At 32.3% G+C, this 24502-nt stretch overlaps 1 protein-coding gene across 6 annotated transcripts in view; it reads left to right on the top strand.

Moving 5' to 3' along the window:
- Positions 1 to 24502, top strand: part of NFAT5 (nuclear factor of activated T cells 5) — a 72124-nt gene that overhangs the window by 1201 nt on the left and 46421 nt on the right. For 3 of the 6 annotated variants that reach the window (XM_004704579.2, XM_045293817.1, XM_045293816.1), the window contains exons 2-5: positions 11526 to 12084; positions 17261 to 17453; positions 19865 to 20055; positions 21658 to 21830. In XM_004704579.2, the coding sequence (XP_004704636.1) occupies positions 11526 to 12084; positions 17261 to 17453; positions 19865 to 20055; positions 21658 to 21830 (1116 nt within the window). Of the gene's footprint in view, positions 1 to 11011; positions 11074 to 11525; positions 12085 to 17260; positions 17454 to 19864; positions 20056 to 21657; positions 21831 to 24502 lie in introns of all 6 variants that reach the window. The other 3 variants (XM_004704580.2, XM_045293818.1, XM_030886558.2) reach the window with 3 other exon arrangements.

Raw genomic sequence — 24502 nt, forward strand, 5'->3', positions numbered from 1 at the left:
GGCAGGAAAACTTTACACATGGCAAAAAAACTTACCAGCCCTGCTCACTGTTCATGTATTGCCAGATATTTTCTAACAGATTCTGTGGATTTAATTGTGAATTAAATTGATTAATAATAAATGTATAATGTGACCTAATTTTACTTTATACTTGGTACCAAAATGTCCCTAAAGATTTTGGGGGGAATTTAAAGTTAAAAATTATATCACAAAATATGAAATAAACTAATACTTTTTATGGAACACTTCACTTTAAATCCACAGGGAGAAATTGACTAACTGATTTCTATTGTATCAATTGAGGACTTTTTCTAAAGACATGTTGAATCTGTATAGAACTAAAAGTCTGTTTCTTCTGTGCTTTTTAGCATCTGTTGACGGTAGCTCCTGTTCCTTTTAAAAACTGAAAGAATGTTAGCTAGGTTTGGAAATGATACTTCCTTTTAAATAATACTAAACTAAATTTTAGAAATTTTTAATATGTAAATATGAAAAGTTCTTGAATTCAATGCAAGTTTTATCCTTCCCCTTATATATTTGAAAAAAATCTTCTCCAGATTGAAATATTAGATTGAAAGCTATGAGTTGAAAAGTCATGATAAGAGATTTAGAGGAAGCATTCTGAATTACAGAGATTGACTTAATAAATTCTTACTAAATATTGAAATTATTGACACTGTAAAGGTGATAAAAAGAATAAGAGGAAGGTGGGGAGACCGTTTTCTTATATTCGCATATGGAGTGTTTATGATCTAAACCCAAGTTTTTTATAATATCTTTAAAAAATAAAACAACAACGTAAATTTGCTTTTAGTAGCCAACATAGTTTATTTTGGGATTCAGATGTCAGCAGTTCAAATCCACCAGTCACTCCATGGGAGAAAGATGGGGCTTTCTACTATTTTAAAGAGGTACAGTCTCGAAAACTCACAAGGGCAGTTCTACCCTGTCCTACAGGATCGCCACGAATCAGCATTGACTCAGTGGCAGTGAGTGAGAATGTCTAATTAGGAGTCCTGGTGGCATAGAGGCTACAACTTGGGGCTTCGATTCATAAGGTCAGCCTTTCGAAACCCCCAGCTGCTCCTTGAGAGAAAGTTGGGGCTTTCTGCTATAGTAACCAATTACTGTCTTGGAACCTCACAAAGGAAGTTCTACCCTATTCTTAGAGGGTTGCTATGAGTCAGCATTGACTCGATAACAGTAAGTTAGGTTTTGTTTTTTGGAATATCTTATTACTAGAATAGAGACTTTATGGTATACTATTATAGATAACAATTTTAATCATTGACTATTTTAGGGATATTAGTTAATGTATAACATAACATTGATTTTTTTTGACATTTTCATATCCTTAGTGAGATAGCTGTCCAAAGAGAAGATTTAGAGTATATTGCCAGTCGCTCAGTGTCTTCCTGGCCAAAAGACTAAATGTCTAGAAATAGGCACATTCATTGAGACGTCTGTGTTTTTTAATCTATAACATTTGCTGTTTTTAAATATGAAATGCATAAACATGATGACTCTTGATGTAGTTAATTCTTCAGAGTTTTGAAGGAGCCGGATTGGCTGCTGTCAGGTATGAGGGCCTGGTGGGAACAGACTTCTAGTTCTGCCATAAAGGTTTGTGTTTCATAAGTTCTAAATTAATTGATATCCAGAGGCTGGGCATATGGGTGTTCATGGACATTCTTTGTTATTTAATTACTAAAAATGTGTTCTCACATTCACCAATCTAGTTTTTTCTTTTCTTTCTCTTATACATTACTCTGAAGCATGATAAAGTATGATGCTGCTAATCCACAATCCAGAATACTGGGTAAAAGAATGTCTTTCTATCTGTTGCTGTGACTCAGTAGCACCTAAAAACAACATTGTTCACAGTTTTAACACATTTTCACCAATAAGGTCTTTTTATCCTGAACCTGGGGTGTGAGATAGGGTAAGAAGAGCTTCTGCATAAATCCTCACCTACACATGGTGCTAAGTGTCAGAATCTGAGAGGAATAGTTGAGCCTGAAATTTGTACTCCCACTTGAAAGAGTTCATTTTTATCCCAGTTGAATGGTAGTTACAGTTTGGAGTTCAATGTCAGTGACTAATGACTTTAGAATTAGTTTATGAACTGTATTGTAGGTTCTCACTAGAAAATACTAAAGGTATTTTTCTAGAACAAAAAATAGCAAAATGAATTGATATTTTTTAGCAAAATAAGGAATTGCTCAAGATGAAATCTGAATCATGAAAAGATTTTTTTGATTGGGTTGTTTGTTGGTGAATGCATATGAAGAACCGAAATTTAGGTATTATTTAAAGAACTAAAATGAAATGTTACCATAAATTGGGGGTTTTGAAAATAGGAATAGCACACACACACACACACACACACACACACACACACACACGCTTTGTTGAGATAAAATTCATAAACCAAACAATCAGATAATCTTCTACATATATCATTAATGGTTCAGTATTCAAGTACTAACCAGAAGATTATTGTTTAGAAGCCATAAAGGTATCTTGCAAGATTGGCCTGGCGTTCTACTTCTTCAAGGATACAGCCATAAAACCCCTATGGAGAATCTCTGCTCTAAGCACATGGGGTGCCATGAGTTGGAATCAATTCCATGGAAACTAACAATATGTTTGTAATTTGTATCTTTAGATTTAATTAATTTATTTTAAATGGAAGATTTATTACAGAAGCAAACAAACTTTAATCTAATTTAAAATAATTATTTTCTCAATTAGTCCTAGACCTTTATTGTTTTCATGGTAAAACATCATATTTACTAATTTATATAAAAATATATTTTGGTTAAGGGAACTATTTAAAAATTACCTCATTGGCATATTAAAATTTTCCCCCTAATTTTTCAGCTAAACAATGCATCAGTCACGCTAATTAATAATTTTTTATTCTTTAACACTCATTATATATTGCTGTTGTCGACCATCTAGTTGATTGTCTTAGCAACCATGTAGAACAGGTAGGACAGGGTTTCCTAGGTTGTAATATTTGTGGAAATAGGTTGATACAGTGGCTGCAGAAATGGGCTCAAATATAACAATTGTGAGGATGGCACAGGACTGAGCAATATTTCATTCTATTTTAGGTAGGGGTGTTATGAGTCTGAATAAATTCCATGGCAGTTCACAACAATAATCTTTATGGAAACAGATTTTCAGGTCTTTTCTTTGCTAAAGTGGCTAGTGGTTTCAAACCATTGACATTTCTGTTAGCAGCTGTACACTTACCCATTGTCCTGCCTTTCCAGTTACATACTAATTAGCCACATTAAAAAGGAGCCTTGATGGTGCAATGGTTACGCATTTGGCTGTTAACCAAAAGGTGGATGATTCAAATTCACCAAACACCTCTGAAGGAGGAAGACCTGTAATCTGCTTCTATAAAGAGTCCAGCCAAGAAAACTCTTCGCACTTTTATTCTTCTACATAGTGTACAAATCAACCCAGTGGTATCTAATAACAACTTTTTAGAAATAATATAGTTTAGTACTCTAATACTGAAAAAGGGATCCTGGTATGGTATAGTGGTTACACACTGCGCCGTTAACCACAGCATCAAGAGTTCTAAACTACCAGCCACTCCTCAGGAGAAAGACAAGGCTTTCTAGTCCTGTAAAGAGTTTGTGTCAGAAATCCACTGGGGTAGTTCTATCCTGTTCTTGTAGGGTTGTTAGGAGATGGAATTGACTCCCATCTCAGTGAGGTGGGGGGTTTTTTTGTTTTGTTTTTTAATACTGAGCAGTTTTTATTGTGCATTTGACATAGTAGGTTAAGTGGATAACCACAAGATTGGCAATTCAAAATCACCAGACTTTCCACTGGAGAAAGATGAGGCTATCTGCACCTGTAAAGATTTATTGTCTTAGAAACCTTAAGGGATAGTTCTACTATGCCCTAATGGGTTGCTATGAGTTGGAATTGACTACACACCACTCAGTTTGAGTTGCATCACGGCGTCTCCATGTTGTCAGAATAGAGCTACAATGTATAGGGCTTTTAAAAAAAATCATTTTAATAGGAGCTCGTACAACTCATCACAATCCATACATCCATCCATTGTGTCAAGCACATTTGTACATTTGTTGCCATCATCATTCTCAAAACATGTTCTTTGTACTTGAGCCCTTGGTGTCAGCTCCTCACTTTCCCCCCATTCACCCCCACCCACCCTCCCTCACGAACCCTTGATAACTTATAAATTATTATTATTTTTTCTCTATAAGGTTTTTAATGGCTGATATTTTGGAAGTAGATCACTAAAAGAAAGGAAGACCTTTCTTTCGAAGTTTTATTGGATAGACTTGCTAACCTTCCAGTTTACCTAGTCTAATGTGTTAAACATTTATACCACCCGGGGACTAAATCAGGTGCTATGGAGTTGATTTTGATAAGTAGATTTTTTTTTTAATTCTGTGCCACAGTTAATAAATACCAAGTATATAGCAGATATTTCAGTACTGAAAGAACTTGATTGAATTCTGTTTATATTATAGGAGAGGACACTAGAGAAATAAATTTAATATCCTACAATCAAAGAACAGCTTTCAACTCCTTTTAGGTCTCTTAGTTACCTGAATTTAAATCATAGTAATTTCTAAACCATCTTGTGCACACAATGAGGTGAAGCAAATTTAAGTTAACATTTTTGAGTTTTGACACTATAAAAGAAATGATGCTAGACAATTTGGATATCATATATTTAATTATATCTCAATCCTCACAACAAGATATTTCTCTTTCCTACTGAGAACTTTTCTTTTCTTACCAGTCTATTTTAGGGAACTTGGCATTATGTGCTATAATTTCAATTAAGAAAACATAAGATCTTGGACTAGGCAGTGTGTAAGTTACTGAGCTAAAAAGGAGGCTAAGGCTTGTTCCTCTACCGGTTTTGGGATCTGTAAAATGAAAATATTTCTAGGAGATTATAAATTTTCAGTAAAAGGACTAAATGGCTTCACAAAAATAGACATCTCATTCAATTTATTATAACTTAAATTTACAACTATGTAATTTGGATTTACTTGAGTTGACTAAGTTAGAGGAGCAAATATGTCTTTTACTGCTCTCTTCAGTTAATCAGGGGAACAGCTTTGTTTTGTATACCACCCCCCAAATTAAACCTGAATCCCATTCAAAGGAATGGTAGTTTACGTATGTAGCCTATGTGTTAGGAGATTGTGAGCTAAAATATTGTTAAATTAATCTTGGATATTTAATGTAGCCATTTCCACTCTTCATAGAAAATTGCATGGTTTCTAGTGTGAACTCAAATTCTAGTTCCAGTAATGTTACAAGTGTGTTTTAAATTCTGCTATTCATGGTTTTACTATGAAATTATATAAATTCAAATACATACAAATATCTGTATGTATGGTGTATGTATGGCCAAAGCTTATATTTTTAGAATGGAAAGTAGACTCAAACTTAAGTAATAATGTCCATTCAGAACCAACATACACAATGGATGATTGAAAGCATCTTTCTCTTACATTATGAAAGAATTAAAAAAGCAAATGATTTAATGAATACTTAATATAGGCTTGAGTTAAATAGGAAAAGCATATTTAAGACTTTGCTCTATGTGTCAGAACTTTTGCTTTTCAAATTCATAATGTATTATTGATACTCTGATACAGTAAGAATAATTATGTTAGGAAAATGCAAACTTAAAACTGCAGAATAAAAGGGGAAAAAACCCCGCAGAATAATTATTGACATATTAGAACCCTAAATAGTGATTTGAACAGGACAAGAGTTAGCCTCTTCTAACTCAGTAAAAACCTTTTGGTTTCAGCAGCATTCCTCATCACTTTTTAAGAACATACTTTAGGATTAGATATTTTATATATAACAAATAGCATATCTAATTTAAAGTGCAAGTTAGCAACTTTTTAAGGGTGAGATAGAGAAGTATAAGTATGTTAGCCTAATAATTGAAAGGATTCTCTTGCTGCTGAAGTAAAGATATTTCTTACAGTTTGAGTGTCTTCATCAAATCAACACTTGCCTTGTTGTATGTAGTCTGTAAGGAAGTTTCAGAGGGTATGGCCTAAAAACACCTGAGAGAAAAGATCATTCTGGTTTATGGACTAGTTTGCATTAGTAAACAGGAGAACAAATTGGTGAATATGAGATAACTAGTATTTTGGATAAGAAATTTCTTTACATGCATTTGTTTGGATGTTAATAATTTTTCAAAGTTTGTTTTACATTGCCTATTTTAGCATGTAAAATTTTGGGTGTGGAAGTACAAATGGGGAATTGAAACGATTTTAAATATGTAAATTCAGTGGTCAACCCTACAATTTTTTTTGTTTTGTTTTTTTGTAAAGTAATCTCGAATGCTTATTTTATATGCTGGGATGCTAGTTGTTTTTTTTATTAATACACTTAACTTGCATTCTAGCTTCGCCATTCAGAGACAGGCATCGAGTGGTGGGTTGTGTGACAGTGTCTGTCAGTAGTGAAGACAAATAGTGCCAGAGACACTTAACCCATCCAATCTCACCCAGGGTATAGGTCGGTCTCCTTTTCAGACTTCTTCATAAGTCTCTCTTCTTTCTCTCTTCCTTCCTTCTTTTCTTTTTTTCCTTTTTTGTTTTGGTTTTGTTTCTAAATAGTGAATTGATACTGATTGAAAGTAAACCTTTTTGTAAAGTTTTATACTTTACATTGATATTATAAGAAGAAGAAGAAGAAAAGTAGAAAACCAAGGTTGGCATGTAAGGTGTTGACAAAGCATGTTTGCAGCCACTTTGTGTGTTCTAGATATTTCAATTCCTTGGCAACATGAATGTTGGCTTTATAATTTTTTTCCTTGAATATCTTTCTTCTTTGACCTGAAAATATGTTCTTGTATCTGGTGACTTTTACCAAACATAATGCTTAGATTTGCAGTCATTGTTGCCAGTAAGAAAAATGTAAGAATCATTAGTAAAACGGAACAATATTTTAACCTGAAAATTGTTTCCATACATTTTTTTCCTCATGATTGTTTTCTGAACAAGCAATAATTTACTTCTTCTCTGTTCCACTATTGGTTCACATAGCACACTTGAAAAGATTTTACAGTTTTGGTTTTAATGGTGTTTTGGGGATCTTGAAAAACTATGAACTATATGTACATATTTAAATGATAGGGATCAATTTTAAATTTTTGAATCCCAGTTAAATGTCTTCTGTCATAAATTTTAAGTCAATGAAAGATACTTGTTTCTTTTGAGGACTTGAAAGGATATAGATAGTATACTACATATTAAAATGCATGATGTAGTTAAAATTATTTTAAATTGATCATCCAGAACTTCTTAACTTTAAAATATAATTTAAGCAAGGGAATACATAATATCTACACTAGTTTTTATATCGGGTACCATGCAAAATTCATTTCAACCGTCTCACCAAGATATTATCTGCCACTCTTTCAAACCCAACTACTTTGAATATTTATTGTGAACCACACTGATTTGAACAAGTTTTGCAAATGATAAATGCAACTCACAATCATTACTTGCATTTGGTACAGTAATTGGCTACTACCAGTAGTAGAATTAATAGATTTGGATTTAGGACACTATAAATGATGATGCTTTCCTTTCCTTATCAAATTTAGAATTAATCTATTCATTCAACAGTATAAATTTTCATTAGTAAATTGAAGAATTGTTTTTAATTTTCCCTTTGGTTTAGTGTGCTTTCTGGTATCAGAAAATGCTATGGGAAAATAAAATTCTTCTAGTCAAGTTAAACTTGTTTCAAAGATAAGAAGATAAAAATCAATGAAAATGTATTCACTTGTTATTTAGATTAGAGACTAATTTTATCAAAGAGAATTAAAATTTGAATTTCTAAAGAATTGGTGAGAGATTTTAAGGAACATAAAATATGTTCCTTACATATTGTACTGGTTCCTTATGATATAACTGGTTCTTCCCAATGAGAAAATAAAACCAGTTGTTGAGATATTTTTATGTTTCTGTATTTTCAATATATACTATTAAGTCCCTACATTCCTAGCAAGTAAAAATGAAGACTCAAAACCAAAGAAAAGGGGGAGGTTGTTAATATTTTATTTGCACGCATGTATAAATAAAAACAGACTATAAAGATGGGCCATGATTGCATTAGCACTTTAGTTGTATGGGGTTATCAGTTGTTTCATTATATTTTATTTAATAATATAGTCACTGAAAGGTTATTCATTTATTTTTTATTTTTTGAAGGTTTTCATAGATACTTTAAGTATATTCAGATTACTCTTAAGAAGGTTCTTTAGGAGTTTTCTGAGAGAATGCTTGAAAATGACAAATTTGTATTCTGATAGTTCCTGATAATTATATTTTTTAGATATTTTGATGGGATAATATCTCATTAAAATTATGAAATTTATAGTACATTTATGGATTAATGTGTAAGTAGCCAATTTGGCTTATTGATATTTTCAAGAAGAGAGTTACTGGAATACTCTTCATAGATATATCAAATAATTATGTCTAAACCTTTAGTAATTTTTTGGTACGATTTAATGCTATTGTTGTAATATATATTTTAAGAGCTTTCAAGTAAATTGTTCTTGCTTTTTCTTAAACCTGATGTGCCTTTATAGATAACTTATGACCTTTAAATTTTAATTTAAATCCAACACACACATCAAACATTGGATGTTCATAAATCGGTTTAATAAAAGAAGTGAATTTTTATTAACATAAGAAAGATTATCTATAAAAGAACCCACAGGCCTTAGTTGCTGCTAAAAATTGAGTAATTTTTTCAATTTGAAAATGAAGTGCCTTCGTAATTTAAGGTCAAACTGAGATGTTCTTTATTTATATTTATTTAAAGAGAACATTTGTTAAGTCTTAAATAGGACAAGGACAAGATAACTAGAGAAACATCACCTGGATGAAGGAGACCATTAAATAGTCTTTAAAAATACTGTGTTTCAATTAAAGGAGACATACTTCTGTCTTCTTACGGAGTTTGTTTTGGTTTCGTGCTAATGAATTTTTTAATTTAGGAAATGTATCCTGGAAACTGGAGGTAAAACAATAAATATGGGTTACATGTCCAAGGAGAGTATTAAAAATATCTTACTTTATGTGGGGTATGATACCACAATTTGGAATATCTGTCCCAAACCAGATATTTAAGTATGATTATTATATCAACTGGATTCTATAATGATAAGTGTTTTTGATAAGATTTGCAAGATTAGATTATATGTTCTTAAAAGGTTACATCTTGCATATTAAATTTATAAGTACCACATAACTTGCTTTGAGTTTGTGATTACTTTTCATCTGTCATGGACAGGCATCCCTGAGATGTTTATGTTCTGCATTGTCATATGCATGATACTTAGATTCAAATCAAAGTGGGGAGAACTTGCTTTATAGAAATACAAGTTCACAGCATTTATACTGCATGTTTTGTTGTGTTACACTGCAAATACAGCATGCTCTGCATACTTGTATTCCTTTGAAAATGAAGACTGTTGACTCATACAAATACACATGGTTTTGTTTTTGCCAATAGTTGGAACAGATGGAGGAATGTTAGACATAATACTTTTTCTAGCTTCTCTGAAATGAATTCTGTAGTAATTATACAAACAAAAAAACAAGGAGAATACTTTATATTTAAACCCAAAGTGGCTACAAATCAGCTCCTAATCTGTCACTGACATTAGCATCTAGATTTTGTAGTTTTTACAAATCTTTTAAAATATTATTTACTAAGAAGACATTGCATTAATGCATGTTACAAAATTGATACTTTTTTTCCTTTCAATTGGAATGCAGTTTAAAGTGACTGAATCTTCCAATTTCAGCTACTGCATTTGACAAGGATACAAACTGGAAAATGGAACTGGTATCATCTTATTGCTCTAAGCTCCTGACTTATGGTACTTGGGAAAAAAATCTTTCCATAGGGCATTATCACTTTTTTGATGCCTAATATTGATTACTTTGCTCTTTAACCTTGACAACAATTAAAAATTATAGGTGGATATAGTCCTATCAGATTAAGCATTTGGTATATTTTTCTGTTAAAAATGGATCTCCGGTACTTGGTTTTTGATTATGTAAATATTGACATTCCTATATTTCACTTTTTATATATTGATTTAAATAACACAATTTTAATCATTGCAAATCAGTTTTTAAGTTTTTTCATACCACTTTAAAGCAGTGGCATGCTTGGCTATGGATATGGTGTGTATGTTGCACCAGATTAAGTTAATATTTGAAAAATTTTAGAAATGACAATTTCCAGCTTTAATAAAAGCAGTGAAGTTAGGCTGTTAAAGCCTGAAGTAGTAGTATTTTCAATGAATTGTTCTGCTAATTGCCACGTATTTTTAAAAGATCTACCTAAATCTTTTTCAGAAGGCTTATAAATTTGATAAATGGTTTTATAAAGGTTGGTTGGCTTTATAGGAACTGATTCTGGTGATTGCCAGAGATACACCTGCTAAACTCATTTTTGCTAGATTTTAGCCAATGCATTTTACCTATAACCCTTAGATCATGAAATTCCTTTTATAGACAAAATAAGGTAAACCCTATAGAGAGGAAATGAAAAATGGTAACCAAATAAGGAATATATTATTCAGGGTTTTTTTTATTACTCATGTTTATAAGAGAAATCCATCCAGAATTAGTCTTAACTGTGCTTTTTATTTTGCCATAAAAGATGGATTTATTTATTTCAGAGCTCATGGTTTTAAACTGCCATTTCTAACACTGGCAGACCCTCAATTGCTTATGTTCTACAGCCCAGCATGTTCCAAATTAAATCTTTTTTCACCTTTGTTATCCTAGATTTTATAATCAATCATGGTGACGGTACCAGTTCCATTTTACCTCCAATTCAGTTGATTATATATTTTTTCTATTTATTTCTCATTTTATAATTGATATCTGGAATAATCAGCAGCTCTTTTCTCATTTATTTTCTCATATTTTTATTCCAGGATTTGCCTCTGAAGCAGGGAGTGTCTGCATTAAAAATGACCTGTAGTTCTCTGCTTCATAGGTTAGAAACTTATTTTAATATTTTGTGGCTAAGCACAGTCCCACTTTTTCAAATTCTATATAATGAATTACTTAATTGGCATTGAATGTGGTCCACAAGCATATATTTCATATTGGGGTTTTTTGTATTACTTTAAATGATTAAAATTCAACAGATCATCCAGCTGAGGCAATAAAAGCTTTATTCTTGCTTTACAGCTTAAGACATTAAATTAGATTTTAAAATCAATCGATTATAACACAAGTAAAATAATGCTATTTGGGCATTTGCAAAAATTGCATTTCTTAGGCCATGTATTGCTTAAAGCATTTATATCCTAAAACTTAACCAAATTCCAACTATTCATTTTGGGGAAAAACAAATCAGTTCACAAATCACATTTTCAATGGGACTGCTAGCCAGCATAGGTGAAAACATGTATAGTGTATTTACTCTTGAATTATACACTGCAGATGCCTCTTCAGCTCCCTCCTCTTCCTCCATGGGCGGTGCTTGCAGCTCCTTTACCACCTCTTCCAGCCCTACCATTTATTCTACCTCAGTCACCGACAGCAAGGCTATGCAAGTGGAGAGCTGCTCCTCAGCCGTGGGGGTAAGTAACAGAGGGGTAAGTGAAAAGCAGTTAACCAGTAACACAGTCCAGCAGCATCCATCAACACCGAAGAGGCACACAGTCTTGTACATCTCACCACCACCTGAGGACTTGTTGGATAACAGTCGGATGTCCTGCCAGGATGAGGGGTGTGGATTGGAATCTGAGCAGAGCTGCAGTATGTGGATGGAGGATTCCCCCTCCAACTTCAGTAACATGAGCACCAGTTCCTACAATGATAACACTGAGGTACCTCGTAAATCACGAAAACGAAATCCAAAGCAGAGGCCGGGGGTCAAACGACGAGATTGTGAAGAATCTAATATGGATATATTTGATGCCGACAGTGCCAAAGCACCTCACTATGTGCTTTCTCAGCTTACCACGGACAGCAAAAGCAACTCAAAAGCAGGAAATGGGTTGGTATTCACATTTTTTAAAGTTCTATCACCATTATTCAAAACAGAACAAAAATAATTCCCAACTTTTCTTAATAACTGCTCATTCAAGTTTTCATATATAGCAAAGATGCCAATTTTCATTGAAAATTTAATGAAACATTTTAAAATTATTAAGTTTCATCAGAGAAAAAGTAATACCAATAAATTTCAGCAATAGCTATCTTATGGTTAGGTAGTAGAAAATGAAAATCTGTTTTGAAATGAACTTTTAATTTCAAATGGATTTATATTTGGAAAAGATCTTAAAATATTTTACTCATGGAATAACTAGCTATGTAGTATTTCCAGTTAAAACATCTCAAAATGTTCTTAAATAGCTAAATTGTGTTCTCTCTTATTATTGTCTCACTATCTTGTTTAATCTATTTTCATGTTAGTGAGGATTTTAGACTTTATTTTTTCTTTTTATATGATAAAAACAAAAGAAAACTAAATTGGTGCATTATTTCCTATCAGTAATACTCATACATACATTTTTAGCTTTTTCCCCTGATACACTAATTGTGCTGATTCAGGATTTTTAAATTTGTGTGTGTGTGTGTGTATGTGTATAATATATGTATTATATATATTATATATGTATTATATATAATATATGTATTTATATATATATCCCCTCACCCCCAATGTGATTCTGAATTACTTATTTGGAGGGTATTGGAACAAGAGCACATCACACATTTGAGTGTTTTGTCTTTGCTAGTTCACACTACATGCTAAATATATATCTCAAAAGCTATGTTAATGGAATATTTGCTGTCTGTGACTTATTTTTAACTTGTAATTCCTTTTGAATTTTTATTGTAATTCAATTGCTAAACTTTTTTCCCCATACAATATAATTAAAATAGTTCAGTAAGTTCAATTCACTGGGTTTTAGGAGGTTTTGTTTTGTTTTGTAAACAGAATATGGTCCTTTAGTTTGTTGATTCCAGGACAGCTATAATTTCAGGTTAACACAAAAAGTGATTCTACTTGATGACATCATTGATAGCTTTTATATTATAATTTTCTTTAGTATTCTTTGATAATATTCTTAATAGACTTAAAATTTTTCTTTAAATATTTCCTCATTATATTTTGAAAGTACAATCTACTGTATAACTACTACATACCTCCTTCTACACTTTTAAAACTCTTGTTAGGTGATGTGCTTAAATAAAATTGCACTAGAATGAACTTTAGAAATGTAATAAATACCATAGATGACATGAAAGGTGAATACTTATAATTACAAATAATTTTGACTAATAAGCACAAACTAAAAAGGCTAATGTATATCATGAAATATGTGTGCTTATAGGAACCTTATAGGAACTTTAATAGAGAAATGTTTGATAATAACTCAGAATAGAAATTTTTAATTTTTGTACTTAAGTAGGTATTATAGTCAAATGGAAAAAAATGAAATTCTGATTTCAAGATATTTAATTCAGATGATTAAAAGTTATCAAGGAAATACCTTGACTTGCTAGTTAAATAATTACTAATTAAGTATTCCTGCTTCTGCTTTTATATGGTATATATAATATACATACCACACACATATATCTTTGAAATTATTTAAGATTACCTGGGGAAAGTATTTATATTCATCAAGGTAAAAAATCTCTTTGGAAATAATCCATAGAGCAAAAACTCCCATCAATTAGCAGGAGAAACATCTAGCTTTGTAAGTAATAGAAAAAAATTTGCTACTTGGAGAAACATCTAGCTTTGTAAGTAATAGAAAAAATTTGCTACTTTATAGGCATTCAGGGAGCTCTGGTATCACGATTGGCCTGTAGGATAAGTGTTGGACTGCTACCGTAAGGTTTGAACCTACCTGTTTGAACCCACAAGCTGCTGCTGTACCGGAGAAAGATGTTGCTGTCTGCTCCTGAAAAGATTTACAAGGCCTTGGAAACCCTGTATAGGGTTCCTATGAGTCAGAATTGAAGCGATGGCAATAGTTTATATAGAAATTTTAGAAGGTATACACATTTTAAATTTTTTTGTTGCTTTAAGTCAGTATTGACTCGATGGCAGTGAGTGAGTGATACGTATCAAGGAAAGTGAAACCAGATACACTTATATAGACAAAAAGACCTTGAAAACAATTATTTGGTGCATCTCAAGATAAAATCCTATTTTCAACAATGAGAAAGCTGCAAGAAACATGAAAAATTTAAATAGAGTTTGAAAAATCAGGCATACTGTATAGCCTTAGATATGGGTTATAAATTTTAAATTTATAATAATTATTTTTAAATGTGCTTTCAAATATATAGTACATAGAAATGATGCCTTGTATAGATGGCATATTCTTTTAATGTAACCAAAGTGTTAGACTTAATTAAGAAAATAAAACTTTGTTGGGGGTAGTGCTTAATATTTAAACATTCCTAGCCATGTCATTCTTAAACTTTTCAGCTGAATGTCCTAAGAATCAGCAGTTCATGTCTCTTCCAGCTATTATTAGAAGCAAGGCTATGATGTCATCTAGACGTGAAACCTGTTTCTTAGTGAGAATGACTTTGTGACATAAGACAGCCAGGAAGGTTGTGCATCACAAAGAAATCAGACTGCTATTTTCAGATTATTAATATGTCAAGAGGGTAGGATTTTTTTTTTTTTTGAGGGTAGGATTTTTTAAGGTGGCATTAAAAGCAGAATGCCATATAATTAATGTTACTTTGTGGGTTTTTAAAAAAATGATATTTTTTAATCATTTTATTTGGGGCTCATACAACTCATCACAATCCATACATACATTGATTGTGTAAAGCAACAGTTGTACATTCATTGCCCTCATCATTCTCAAAACATCCACTCTCCACTTAAGTGCCTGGCATCAGCTCCTCATTTTTCCCCTCCCTCCCCGCTTACTTTGTGTTTTTTAATGGGCTGTCAGTTTTGCCTTAAAAATTGGTCACTCTGAGTGATTATTTTTCTAGGAATTTGTTGATGATTTTATTGTTCTACTGTCTATATATCAAGCTGTATATATTCCATTTTTACATGTAAACTTGAAGAAAAATTTAAGGCCTTTAAAAAGGATTATTAGTATAATCTTCATTGAAAGTAATAAGTTAAAAAAAAAGTAATAAGTTGTTTTGTTTGACTAGAAAAACTTAAGTCTCATTTTCATTTAATTTCACAAATATTAGTTTTTCCCTTATAGTTCAAACTAAAAATTCACTTTTTTGTTAAAGTAGCATATAAATATATTAATTTAAATATTAACTATAGATGTGTAAAATACAGAAATAGAAGAAAATTTCAAATCTATTATTTAGTCATTCAGTACAACTGTTATTAGCACTGTGCTGTTTTTTTAAGTCTCTTTAGCTTGACTAAAATATGTTTGCTTTGATGTTTAAAATAAGTATGAAACAATATTGTTAGAGAATCTCATCTGTAGGAATTTGACACTGTATTTACACCAAATGTTTAAATTCCTACTCAGCTTCATGGAAGGATAAACAGATCTTGCTCACTGTTCCAGCTTCAAATTGATACTTGTAGTCATAGAATTTAGTCTTTCAGTGTCTTTTAAAGTAATTTACACAGGTAATCCTTGACTTAAATGATTCCCACATTACACGAATGGCATTTTCTGTTGAGCTAGTACCCAATCTTTCTTAACTTGCTGTTGTAGAAGTTCCTATTTTCTTTCTTACCTCTGCTTTTCCCATTTGCCTTTACCAATAAATATTTCTTTAACACCTGTTATGTTTTAGGAACCGTGTAGGGTTCAGGGGATAGGACGGTTAATAAATGTATTTCATCCTAGAACTCATCCTCTAATCTCGTCAGTTTTAATGCATTTCAGTGTCAGTTCCATCCCCTCTTTCTTCTTTTGGCCCTTTTCTCAGTGACTCCTCCAAAGAAATTCAATTTTTCCATGTTGGGCATGTGTCCAGCCACAGGGTTCAACTCAAGTCTTTAGTTTCATTGAAGATAACTCCTTCACTTTTTGTTCTTGATCATTGGGACAATAATTTGGCTAGAGTTGGAAAAGTAAACATTGGAGGCAGATATAAGGCTGCTGAGCCACACCTTTTCTCTATGTTGACATCATGAATATTCTGTTTAGCACCTGGTTGCTGAGCTCCTGGATCATCTGTGTGGATCAAAATGTTGAATCAGGACAGCCATACAGACAACATTATAGTTCCCGAGTCTTATTTTTAAATGTATATGAGTAGTTAAAAATGAATTTTATGTTCAAATTAAAAGGTAATTTGCAGTATTGTTTTGTTTATTTTCAACATATATTTGAAATCCTTGAACTATTTTACAGATTAATGTACTGTCCTGAACTACTAACCATTTGAAATACAGTGTTTCTTTGAACATGCACTCCACATAGCAAGCACATGATAAATTCACATAGTTTTAAAACTTAACAAATACACTTAAAAAAAAAAAGTTAAATTGCGTATACTGTAAAACCCATGTTATGGGATTATATGCCAAGAACTTGGCATAATTGTTTCTTTAGTTTAAGACTGATTATTTAATCACAAAACCTATGTTGGAAAAAAAAATCACACCCGTGAAAACTTGTTTATAGAAAAATTAACTTCCCAATAAAAATTGAATGAATGATTTTAATACTTTTCTGTTTGATTTATTAACTAAGATTGATGCTTAAAAAAGGACATGCTGTACATCTTTCCAGATAGTTTTGCTTAGACCCCCTTTTTTGCTGCTCTTTCGTTTTGTCAGTTTAATTAGAACATTAATTGAAATTAGTGTTTTGATTTTATATAACACTGATATACAGGTGCATGATACTTTCAGTTTATTTTGACTGAAGTACAACGTGAAAAGTTATAGCGACATAAGCTATTCTCTTTCCTGTTATTAGTTTATTATATTAATTTTCTTACGCCTTTTACTATACATTTGCATTATTCTCTTTCCTGCCCATCTTCCTTTTATTTTTGCATTATATAGTCAAATTTTGTTACAAAATTGTAAAAGACATTTTACTTAGAGAATATATCTAAGACTACATTTTACAATGCCAGAAGAAGCTAAGCATTTCTTTTAAATATTATTACCTATTCTATTTATGTTTTTGTCTTAAGTGACTTTAGTAGATAACATTTTTTGATACTTTGCTTGTTGTGCTTTGGCTTCTCAGAACATTGGAAAACCAAAAAGGAGCTGGAGTAAAGAAGAGCCCTATGTTGTGTGGACAGTATCCTGTTAAAAGTGAGGGAAAGGAGCTGAAGATAGTTGTACAACCTGAGACCCAGCACCGAGCTCGGTACCTTACTGAGGGCAGCCGTGGCTCTGTAAAAGATAGAACACAACAGGGCTTTCCTACAGTAAAGGTACTAGCTTAACAATATATGTAGAATTTTACTTATTATTGTGTTTTTAATAATCAATAAGAAGGTACATAAAGTAGAGGATATAATTCATTACTAGCCACATATCAGAAAGTAAATAAAAAGTCAGAAGCCACATGTTGTTACTGTCCTATAATTAGAATTCGTTTAAATACGAGATGAAAATGTCTTGTGATAATATCTGGAAGTTGTGAATTGTTATTTCACTTTTCTAAGTATTTCTTTACATTTGACATTTATAGCAACTGCACTAAATTCTTCTCCAACTCTACATTTAAGAAGAAATAGAAAATGATTCCAAATCAATACAATAGAAATTACTAAGGACTTAGAAAAATAAGGTCTTTGAGATTAGTAATCAGAATTGTTGAACGGAGAAGACTGTTGGTCAAACCATAGATAACATCAGTTGAAAAAAATAAGGTATTCATGTAGTTTTATCTTTTCAGGCTCAAACTAAAAGAATGAAACATCTAGGGTTTCAGCTCCTGGGATATTATTGTTATAGGAACAAAATAAGAGGGAAGGGGATGTTTAACAAGTGTTCCTACTCTTCAAAACTCCAAACGGAGGAATTTTGGCTAGCCACACACTAAATGCTTATTAAATACAGTTAAGGTCCTGTAAAACTGTTAGTTGGACTATAATTTAAAGTTGGACTAGAGTTGGGTTAACTTTCATTTTACATATAAATGAGAATTGTTTAAGAAATGTTGACTATTAGATTGGTTACTAGTCACATATACAATAACATTTACTCCTCTTCAATATCCATAATCCTAACTTATCTTCAATCCTTTAAACCCAGAATAGCAGACAAGTGAAAAAATTTAAGTTATGCTTAAAATTGTCTATGCAGACATTTTGATATTTGGGTCAGTATTTTTTTTACTAATTGTACTACCTTTAAGTTAGGCTGTGGTCTTGGCTAGTCAGAAATATGGTTGGATGAAATAATTACACTACTAACATAGGTAAAAGGAAGATGAAAATGTTCTAAAGTTGATTGTAATACAGTGATTATACAGCTCTTGATATGATTGAGTTCTATTGTATGATATATGGAAGAAGTGTTAAAAACTTAAAAAATAAAAAAATATTGTTAGATGATGAGTTGCCTAACTGTGGTAGAGAATGCATTGATGACTAATTTTAAATGCTTATTGCTTCATTAATTCAACAAATGCTACATCCCTTTATATAAAGGTGACCAGATGCCACGCTTTTTGGAAAGAATGCACGACAAGCTAGGGAACGGTCTATTTGGTCCATGAAGACCAAATTTTTAATCAAGAACTCTCCCTCCCCCACCGTCAGTGGTGTCCCGCTTTAAATCTGGTCACTTTACTTTATATGCAGGCACAGTTCTAGATATTACTAAATAATAGTTGTCAAAAGACCTATCCTTGTGTGTAGTTGTTTACGTGCCTGGGCCCATTTTTCTCATTTCGATCTCATTTCACAGAAAAACAGCTGTTCAGTGAGAGGTACAAAAGATTTATGAGTTGTTTGGTTTTTTTTTAATGAGTTTTTAAAGCATTCCAGTGTTCATTGCACAAGTTGTTTTATGACTTTCTATAGCTTCACTGTCTTAACTATAAATTTTATCACAAGTTAGCGTGAGAAACATTTTGTCCCAAACGCTTTTAAAAATATTTATTCTTCAACACAAATTATAATTTAATTTATGAAAGTTTGCTCTAAAGATTTGTAATGATTCATAAATCCTAGTTTGAACTAGCAGATTTTTTAAGACCATAATGGTTTGGCCCACGATTTTATGATGTTCTATATGTCTAGTTTTTGAAAGTGAATTTTATTTCCCTGTTATTTGTCCAACTGCACCTCAAATGCTTTTCTATACAAATAACTTTAAAAGAGTAAAAATTTCGCATATGTACTTTAATTTTCATTTGTTGATGAAGATGTCATTACCACAGTTTAGTGAGTTTTCCTTAAGTCGCTCACATGCTCCCTCAGTTGCCCTGATAAGCTTGCGCATTTCATAAAGATCAGGATTAGAAATGCCTCATGAAAATAAAATAGCAAAGTAAGTATGTATCCATGGATCAGAGCAAGCCTACTTATTGACATAAATTTGCAAATATGCAAAGTCATTCTAATCCTACTGTACAAATGCATTACAAATAATAACACTTAATATCTAAATTTTTTCATTAAAGTATTGCAAAATTTAAACCTGGAGAGTTTTCTGCAGAAACTCTACTAGCTCCTTTGTGAAATGTTTTTTTCCAATTTTCTTGAATATTTCAAGTATTTCAGTATTGTAATCTAGTTCAAAATACATGACTTGGGTCTTGAGTATTTGATTTTATAAGTAGACAGTTTGAAAGGCTGATTAATATTTTTACTGTATATTAATCTGATTATAGCTGGAAGGCCATAATGAGCCAGTAGTGTTGCAAGTGTTTGTGGGTAACGACTCTGGCCGAGTGAAACCACATGGATTTTATCAGGCCTGCAGAGTAACTGGACGAAATACAACTCCCTGCAAAGAAGTGGACATTGAAGGCACTACTGTTATAGAAGTTGGCCTTGATCCTAGCAACAACATGACACTGGCGTAAGTATATAGTAAGAACTTTTTTCCTTATTTGTAGACTTTAGCAGTAGCATAAGAGTTGTTAATTTTTAGTATATGAATGAAGATATTGAGTATTCTGTTATGGATTTTGGAAGACTTTATACTGACTTACTGAATTTTAAATAAACAATGAAACTAAAAATTAGGATCAGTTTGATTTGCTAAATTCGTCTTTCATGATGTTTTCATTATGAGCTGTGCAACAGCATTTATAATAAAGTAACTTGTCATATCTTGATGTGAAAACCATATCACTGATCTAAATTCACCTTTTAGGGCTCTTTTTCTTCTACATTAAAATTATAATAAATACATAAATTTATATACTGAGACATATTTTTATTGATAAAACGATCTGAAGTATTGATGATTTAAATTTTCCTTGTCTTTTAAAAAGTTGTTTAATCCTAAAGTTGTTCAATAACAACAACAAATTGGATCGATATGAGATAGACCTATATTATAATGTCTATTATATGTTTGGTTTTTATTAAAAAACTCATTGCTGTTAATGAGTCGATTCTAACTCAGCGATTATTGCTGCTAAAAACTTTACTTGATTTTTTTCTTTCCTTGAAAGTTATTTTGAGTAGGTTGGCAAGAGGCTAGTTGGAATAGGGAATTTCAAAACTACTTAGAAAAATGCTTTCGGGTTTGTTTGTTTTTTATTCAGTTTCTTGTGGGTTCTGCAAAACTTAGAACAATCCATCATTCAATTGTATTAAGTACACTTGTACATATGTTGCCATCAAAATTTCCCAAACATTTTCTTTATACTTGAGCCCTTGGTATCAGTTCTTCTTTTTTCCCCTCCCTCTCCCACCCGTATAAATTCTTGATCAGTTATATTTTATTATTGCTATTTTGTGAGAAAAGTATTTCTTTTTTTTTTTTTTTCAGAGTTAGCCTATAAATTGTGAAAGTTTTATATACATTTTTTTTTTTGAGAGAGGACCAAAAAAACCAAACTTGTTGCCATTGAGTCATTTCTGACTCATTGCAACTCTAAAGGAGAAATAGTATTTTATCTATGGTAAGGGATTTGAAAATGCAGAATTTTAAAAATAGACCCGCAAAACCTAATTTGATCAAAATAACCACTATTTTTATGTTTATCTTTCCAGCCTTTTTTCTAGTGTAATTTACTTGACACTGTACCTATAATTTTTCACTTAGCACACCGTGAGTTTTTCACATATCATTAAATATTATCTTGTACTTTTTAATAACAAATTTTTGAGATAGTTACTGCTATTTTAAGTATATATATATATTTTAGCATCTGAACTAGTTGAAAAAAAACCAAAAATACTAAAATTAATTTTTAAGATTAAATTAAGAAAAGGTTTCTCTTGCAAGCTATTATGTTCAGATTTTAAATAGTCATCTTATTTCTTTCACAATTATACATGAAAAGTTAATAAGAATTTGTCCTTTATAGTTTTTGCATTTAGAATATACAAGTATATTGACTGTTTAAAAAAATAATGCGCAATTTTTTAAAAGAGAATCTGGTTTAAATATGTTGTGTTATGTATTCAACAGAAAATATTAGTTAATAAATATATCTTTCTTTCTTAGGGTGGATTGTGTAGGGATATTGAAATTGAGAAATGCTGACGTTGAAGCCAGAATAGGAATTGCTGGTTCCAAGAAAAAAAGCACTCGTGCCAGATTGGTTTTTCGAGTTAATATCACAAGGAAAGATGGTTCCACTTTGACTTTGCAAACGCCCTCTTCTCCAATTTTGTGCAGTAAGTAAGAATTTATGGAGATTTACAAAACTTCTTTGTTAATATTTTTGGACATTGCAAACATGTTCTACAAGGTCTAACTTCTGAGCACGCAAAATTTTAATTACTTTAAAAATCACATCAGATTGTCTTTCTAGACATAAAACAGAGCCAAGTGATTGAAATAGAATGCAAAAAAAAACCCCAAACAAACAAAAAGAAATAGAATGCAAAAGGTGTGTAAGGGTTTTTTTTTTTAGTTTCCTAGTGTCAAGCAGTGAGCTTGACAAAGATAATTTTAATACAAGGGGGTAACCAAAACAAAAAATGGCAAAAAGCTTCTCTGGGCAGAGTTTTCATAGTACACGTTTCCCTCTAGGCCAGTGGTTCTCAACCTTCCTAATGCTGCGACCCTTTAATACAAGTTTCTCATGTTGTGGTGAGCCCCCAACCATAAAAGTATCTTTACTGCTATTTCATTACTGTAATTTTGCTAGTTATGAATCGGGCGGCCCCTGTGAAAGGGTCGTTCAAACCCCAGGTTGAGAACCACTGCTCTAGGCAATCATTGAACTCACTGGGTTGGTGCACTGAGTGGCGTAGCCTGGGAAGGTTCTCTTGGGTCACAATGAATTTTTCATAAAAGCGGTTTCGCTTAAACCTTGTTTTTTGTGATGGCCGATTTCAGAGAACAGCATGTGGCTATGAAATTTTGTTTCCTGCTTGGAAAAATGCCACAGAAACTGTTGTGCTGTTGAACACAGCTCACAAGGACATCGTTATGGGAAAAACTCAAGTGTTCAAGTGGTTTTCTCATTTCAAAAATGTTAAAATGTCGATTGATGACAAATCTCATTCTGGACATCTGTCAACTTCCAAACATCGACTTATTAGTGTATTTGGAGTTCATTCCATCCGGTCAAACTATTAATCGAGCTTTCTATTTAGAGGTTCTGAAAAGATAGTATAACAGTGTGCGATAAAAAGGCCTGATTTCCACTTGGAAGAAGCATACCAACCTAAGTGATCATGAAGTGTTGACAGGAATAGATACCAGAAATTTAAAAACAAGCAATAAAATAGATGTGAAGGAGCATGGACAAAGTGGAAACCCAAAGCCATCTTTAAAGTAATTTGCCCCTTGCAGAAGGGCTACACTGAAGGGATTCTATTTCTAGGATACAGCATAGCACTGATGAAATACATAACTATCCTAGATTTGTAATATTTCCTTCCCTTTACCATATGGACTTTGCTTTACCTCATTATTCTTGTCAGACCTGCATCGGTCCATTTGTATAATTAAGATTGTTCCAAGCTTGAAAGCCAAGATAGATAACCCTTCAGAAACAGTAATGGGAGCAATAATTCCTTGAGGGTACAAGAATGGTGGTGGTGGTGGTGGACAACTGATAGCAATGAAGACTGTGTAACCCCACATGAGGGAAACATAGCAGAAGTGCACGTGAAAGGATACATTGAAGGAATGGAAGATATATATTATAATTAGGGTTCTTGAGGGGGAGGGACAGGATAAAGAGGTGCTGATGTCAGTAGCGATACCAGGAGGGAAGGGAAAAGGTAGAAGGGAAGGGGGAACTGATCACAATGATCCGTGCATAACTACCCCCCCCCCCAAGGGGGATGAGCAACAGAAACCTGGGTGAAGAGAGACCACTGTTGGTGTAAGATATGAAAAAAATGTTATAATTTATCAAGGGGTCATGAAGGTGGGAGGTGGGCATGGAGGGGAAAAAGAGGGGCTGATACCAAGGGCTCAAGTAGAAAGTAAATGTCTAGAAAATGATGGCAGCATATGTACAAATATGCTTGATACAATTGATGCATGGAATGTTATCAGAGCTACAAGAGAAAAAAAAGTTACAAGAACCCCCAATAAAGTGGTTTTAAAAAAAACATCTATTCAGAAACAATAATAAAGGAGCTGATATCGAGGAGTTCAAGAATGTTATGAAACTGATGTTGGCAGCAAATGTACAATTATGTTTGATTTAATTGAAGTATGAATTGTTACAATGTCTGTAAGAACTCCCAACAAAATGATTAATATAAAAAAGGGAAAAAAAACATAATGGCAAAATTGAAATTAAAAAGCTAACAGTAAAGGAAAAAAAGGGCTGATTTGTGGCAGCGAGGGACTGATTTTGCCACCATGACAATGCACCTTGTCATGCAGCCATCTCAGTGGACCAGTTTTTGGCAAAAAAGCCCAAAAAACCCAAAAACCAGTATGCCTCTATTGTCCCATGTACCTTACTCACCTGACTTCACTCTATGTGACTTCTTTTTGTTCCACGAATTCAGAGGGACATGAAAGGACAGCAATTTGATGACTTAGAACTGGTGAAGAAAAAATGAGGGATGTTGCTGTCTGCCATCCAAACAAATGAATTTAAAAAATGTTTCCAAGAATAGAATCACAGATTTGACAGATGTATTAAGTGCAATGGAATGTGCTTTGAAGCTGATAAGTTTTTGTGGGGTTTTTTTTTCAATTGAAATACAAAGCTTTGAAAAAAATTCTGGTTTTTGGAATTACCCCCTTGTAGATCACCAGAAAATAATTACAAAGCCAAAGGATTGTCACATCTTCATGAAATAGTAACTCTTTTTGTCTCGAATGTTGTAAGAGTAAAATAGGCAGAAATATATAAACATGCAATATATGAGAA

The sequence above is a fragment of the Echinops telfairi genome, unplaced genomic scaffold (genome assembly GCF_000313985.2).
Source record: "Echinops telfairi isolate 266 unplaced genomic scaffold, ASM31398v2 ScPeMD7_2291;HRSCAF=2852, whole genome shotgun sequence".
Classification (NCBI taxonomy): domain Eukaryota; kingdom Metazoa; phylum Chordata; class Mammalia; order Afrosoricida; family Tenrecidae; genus Echinops; species Echinops telfairi.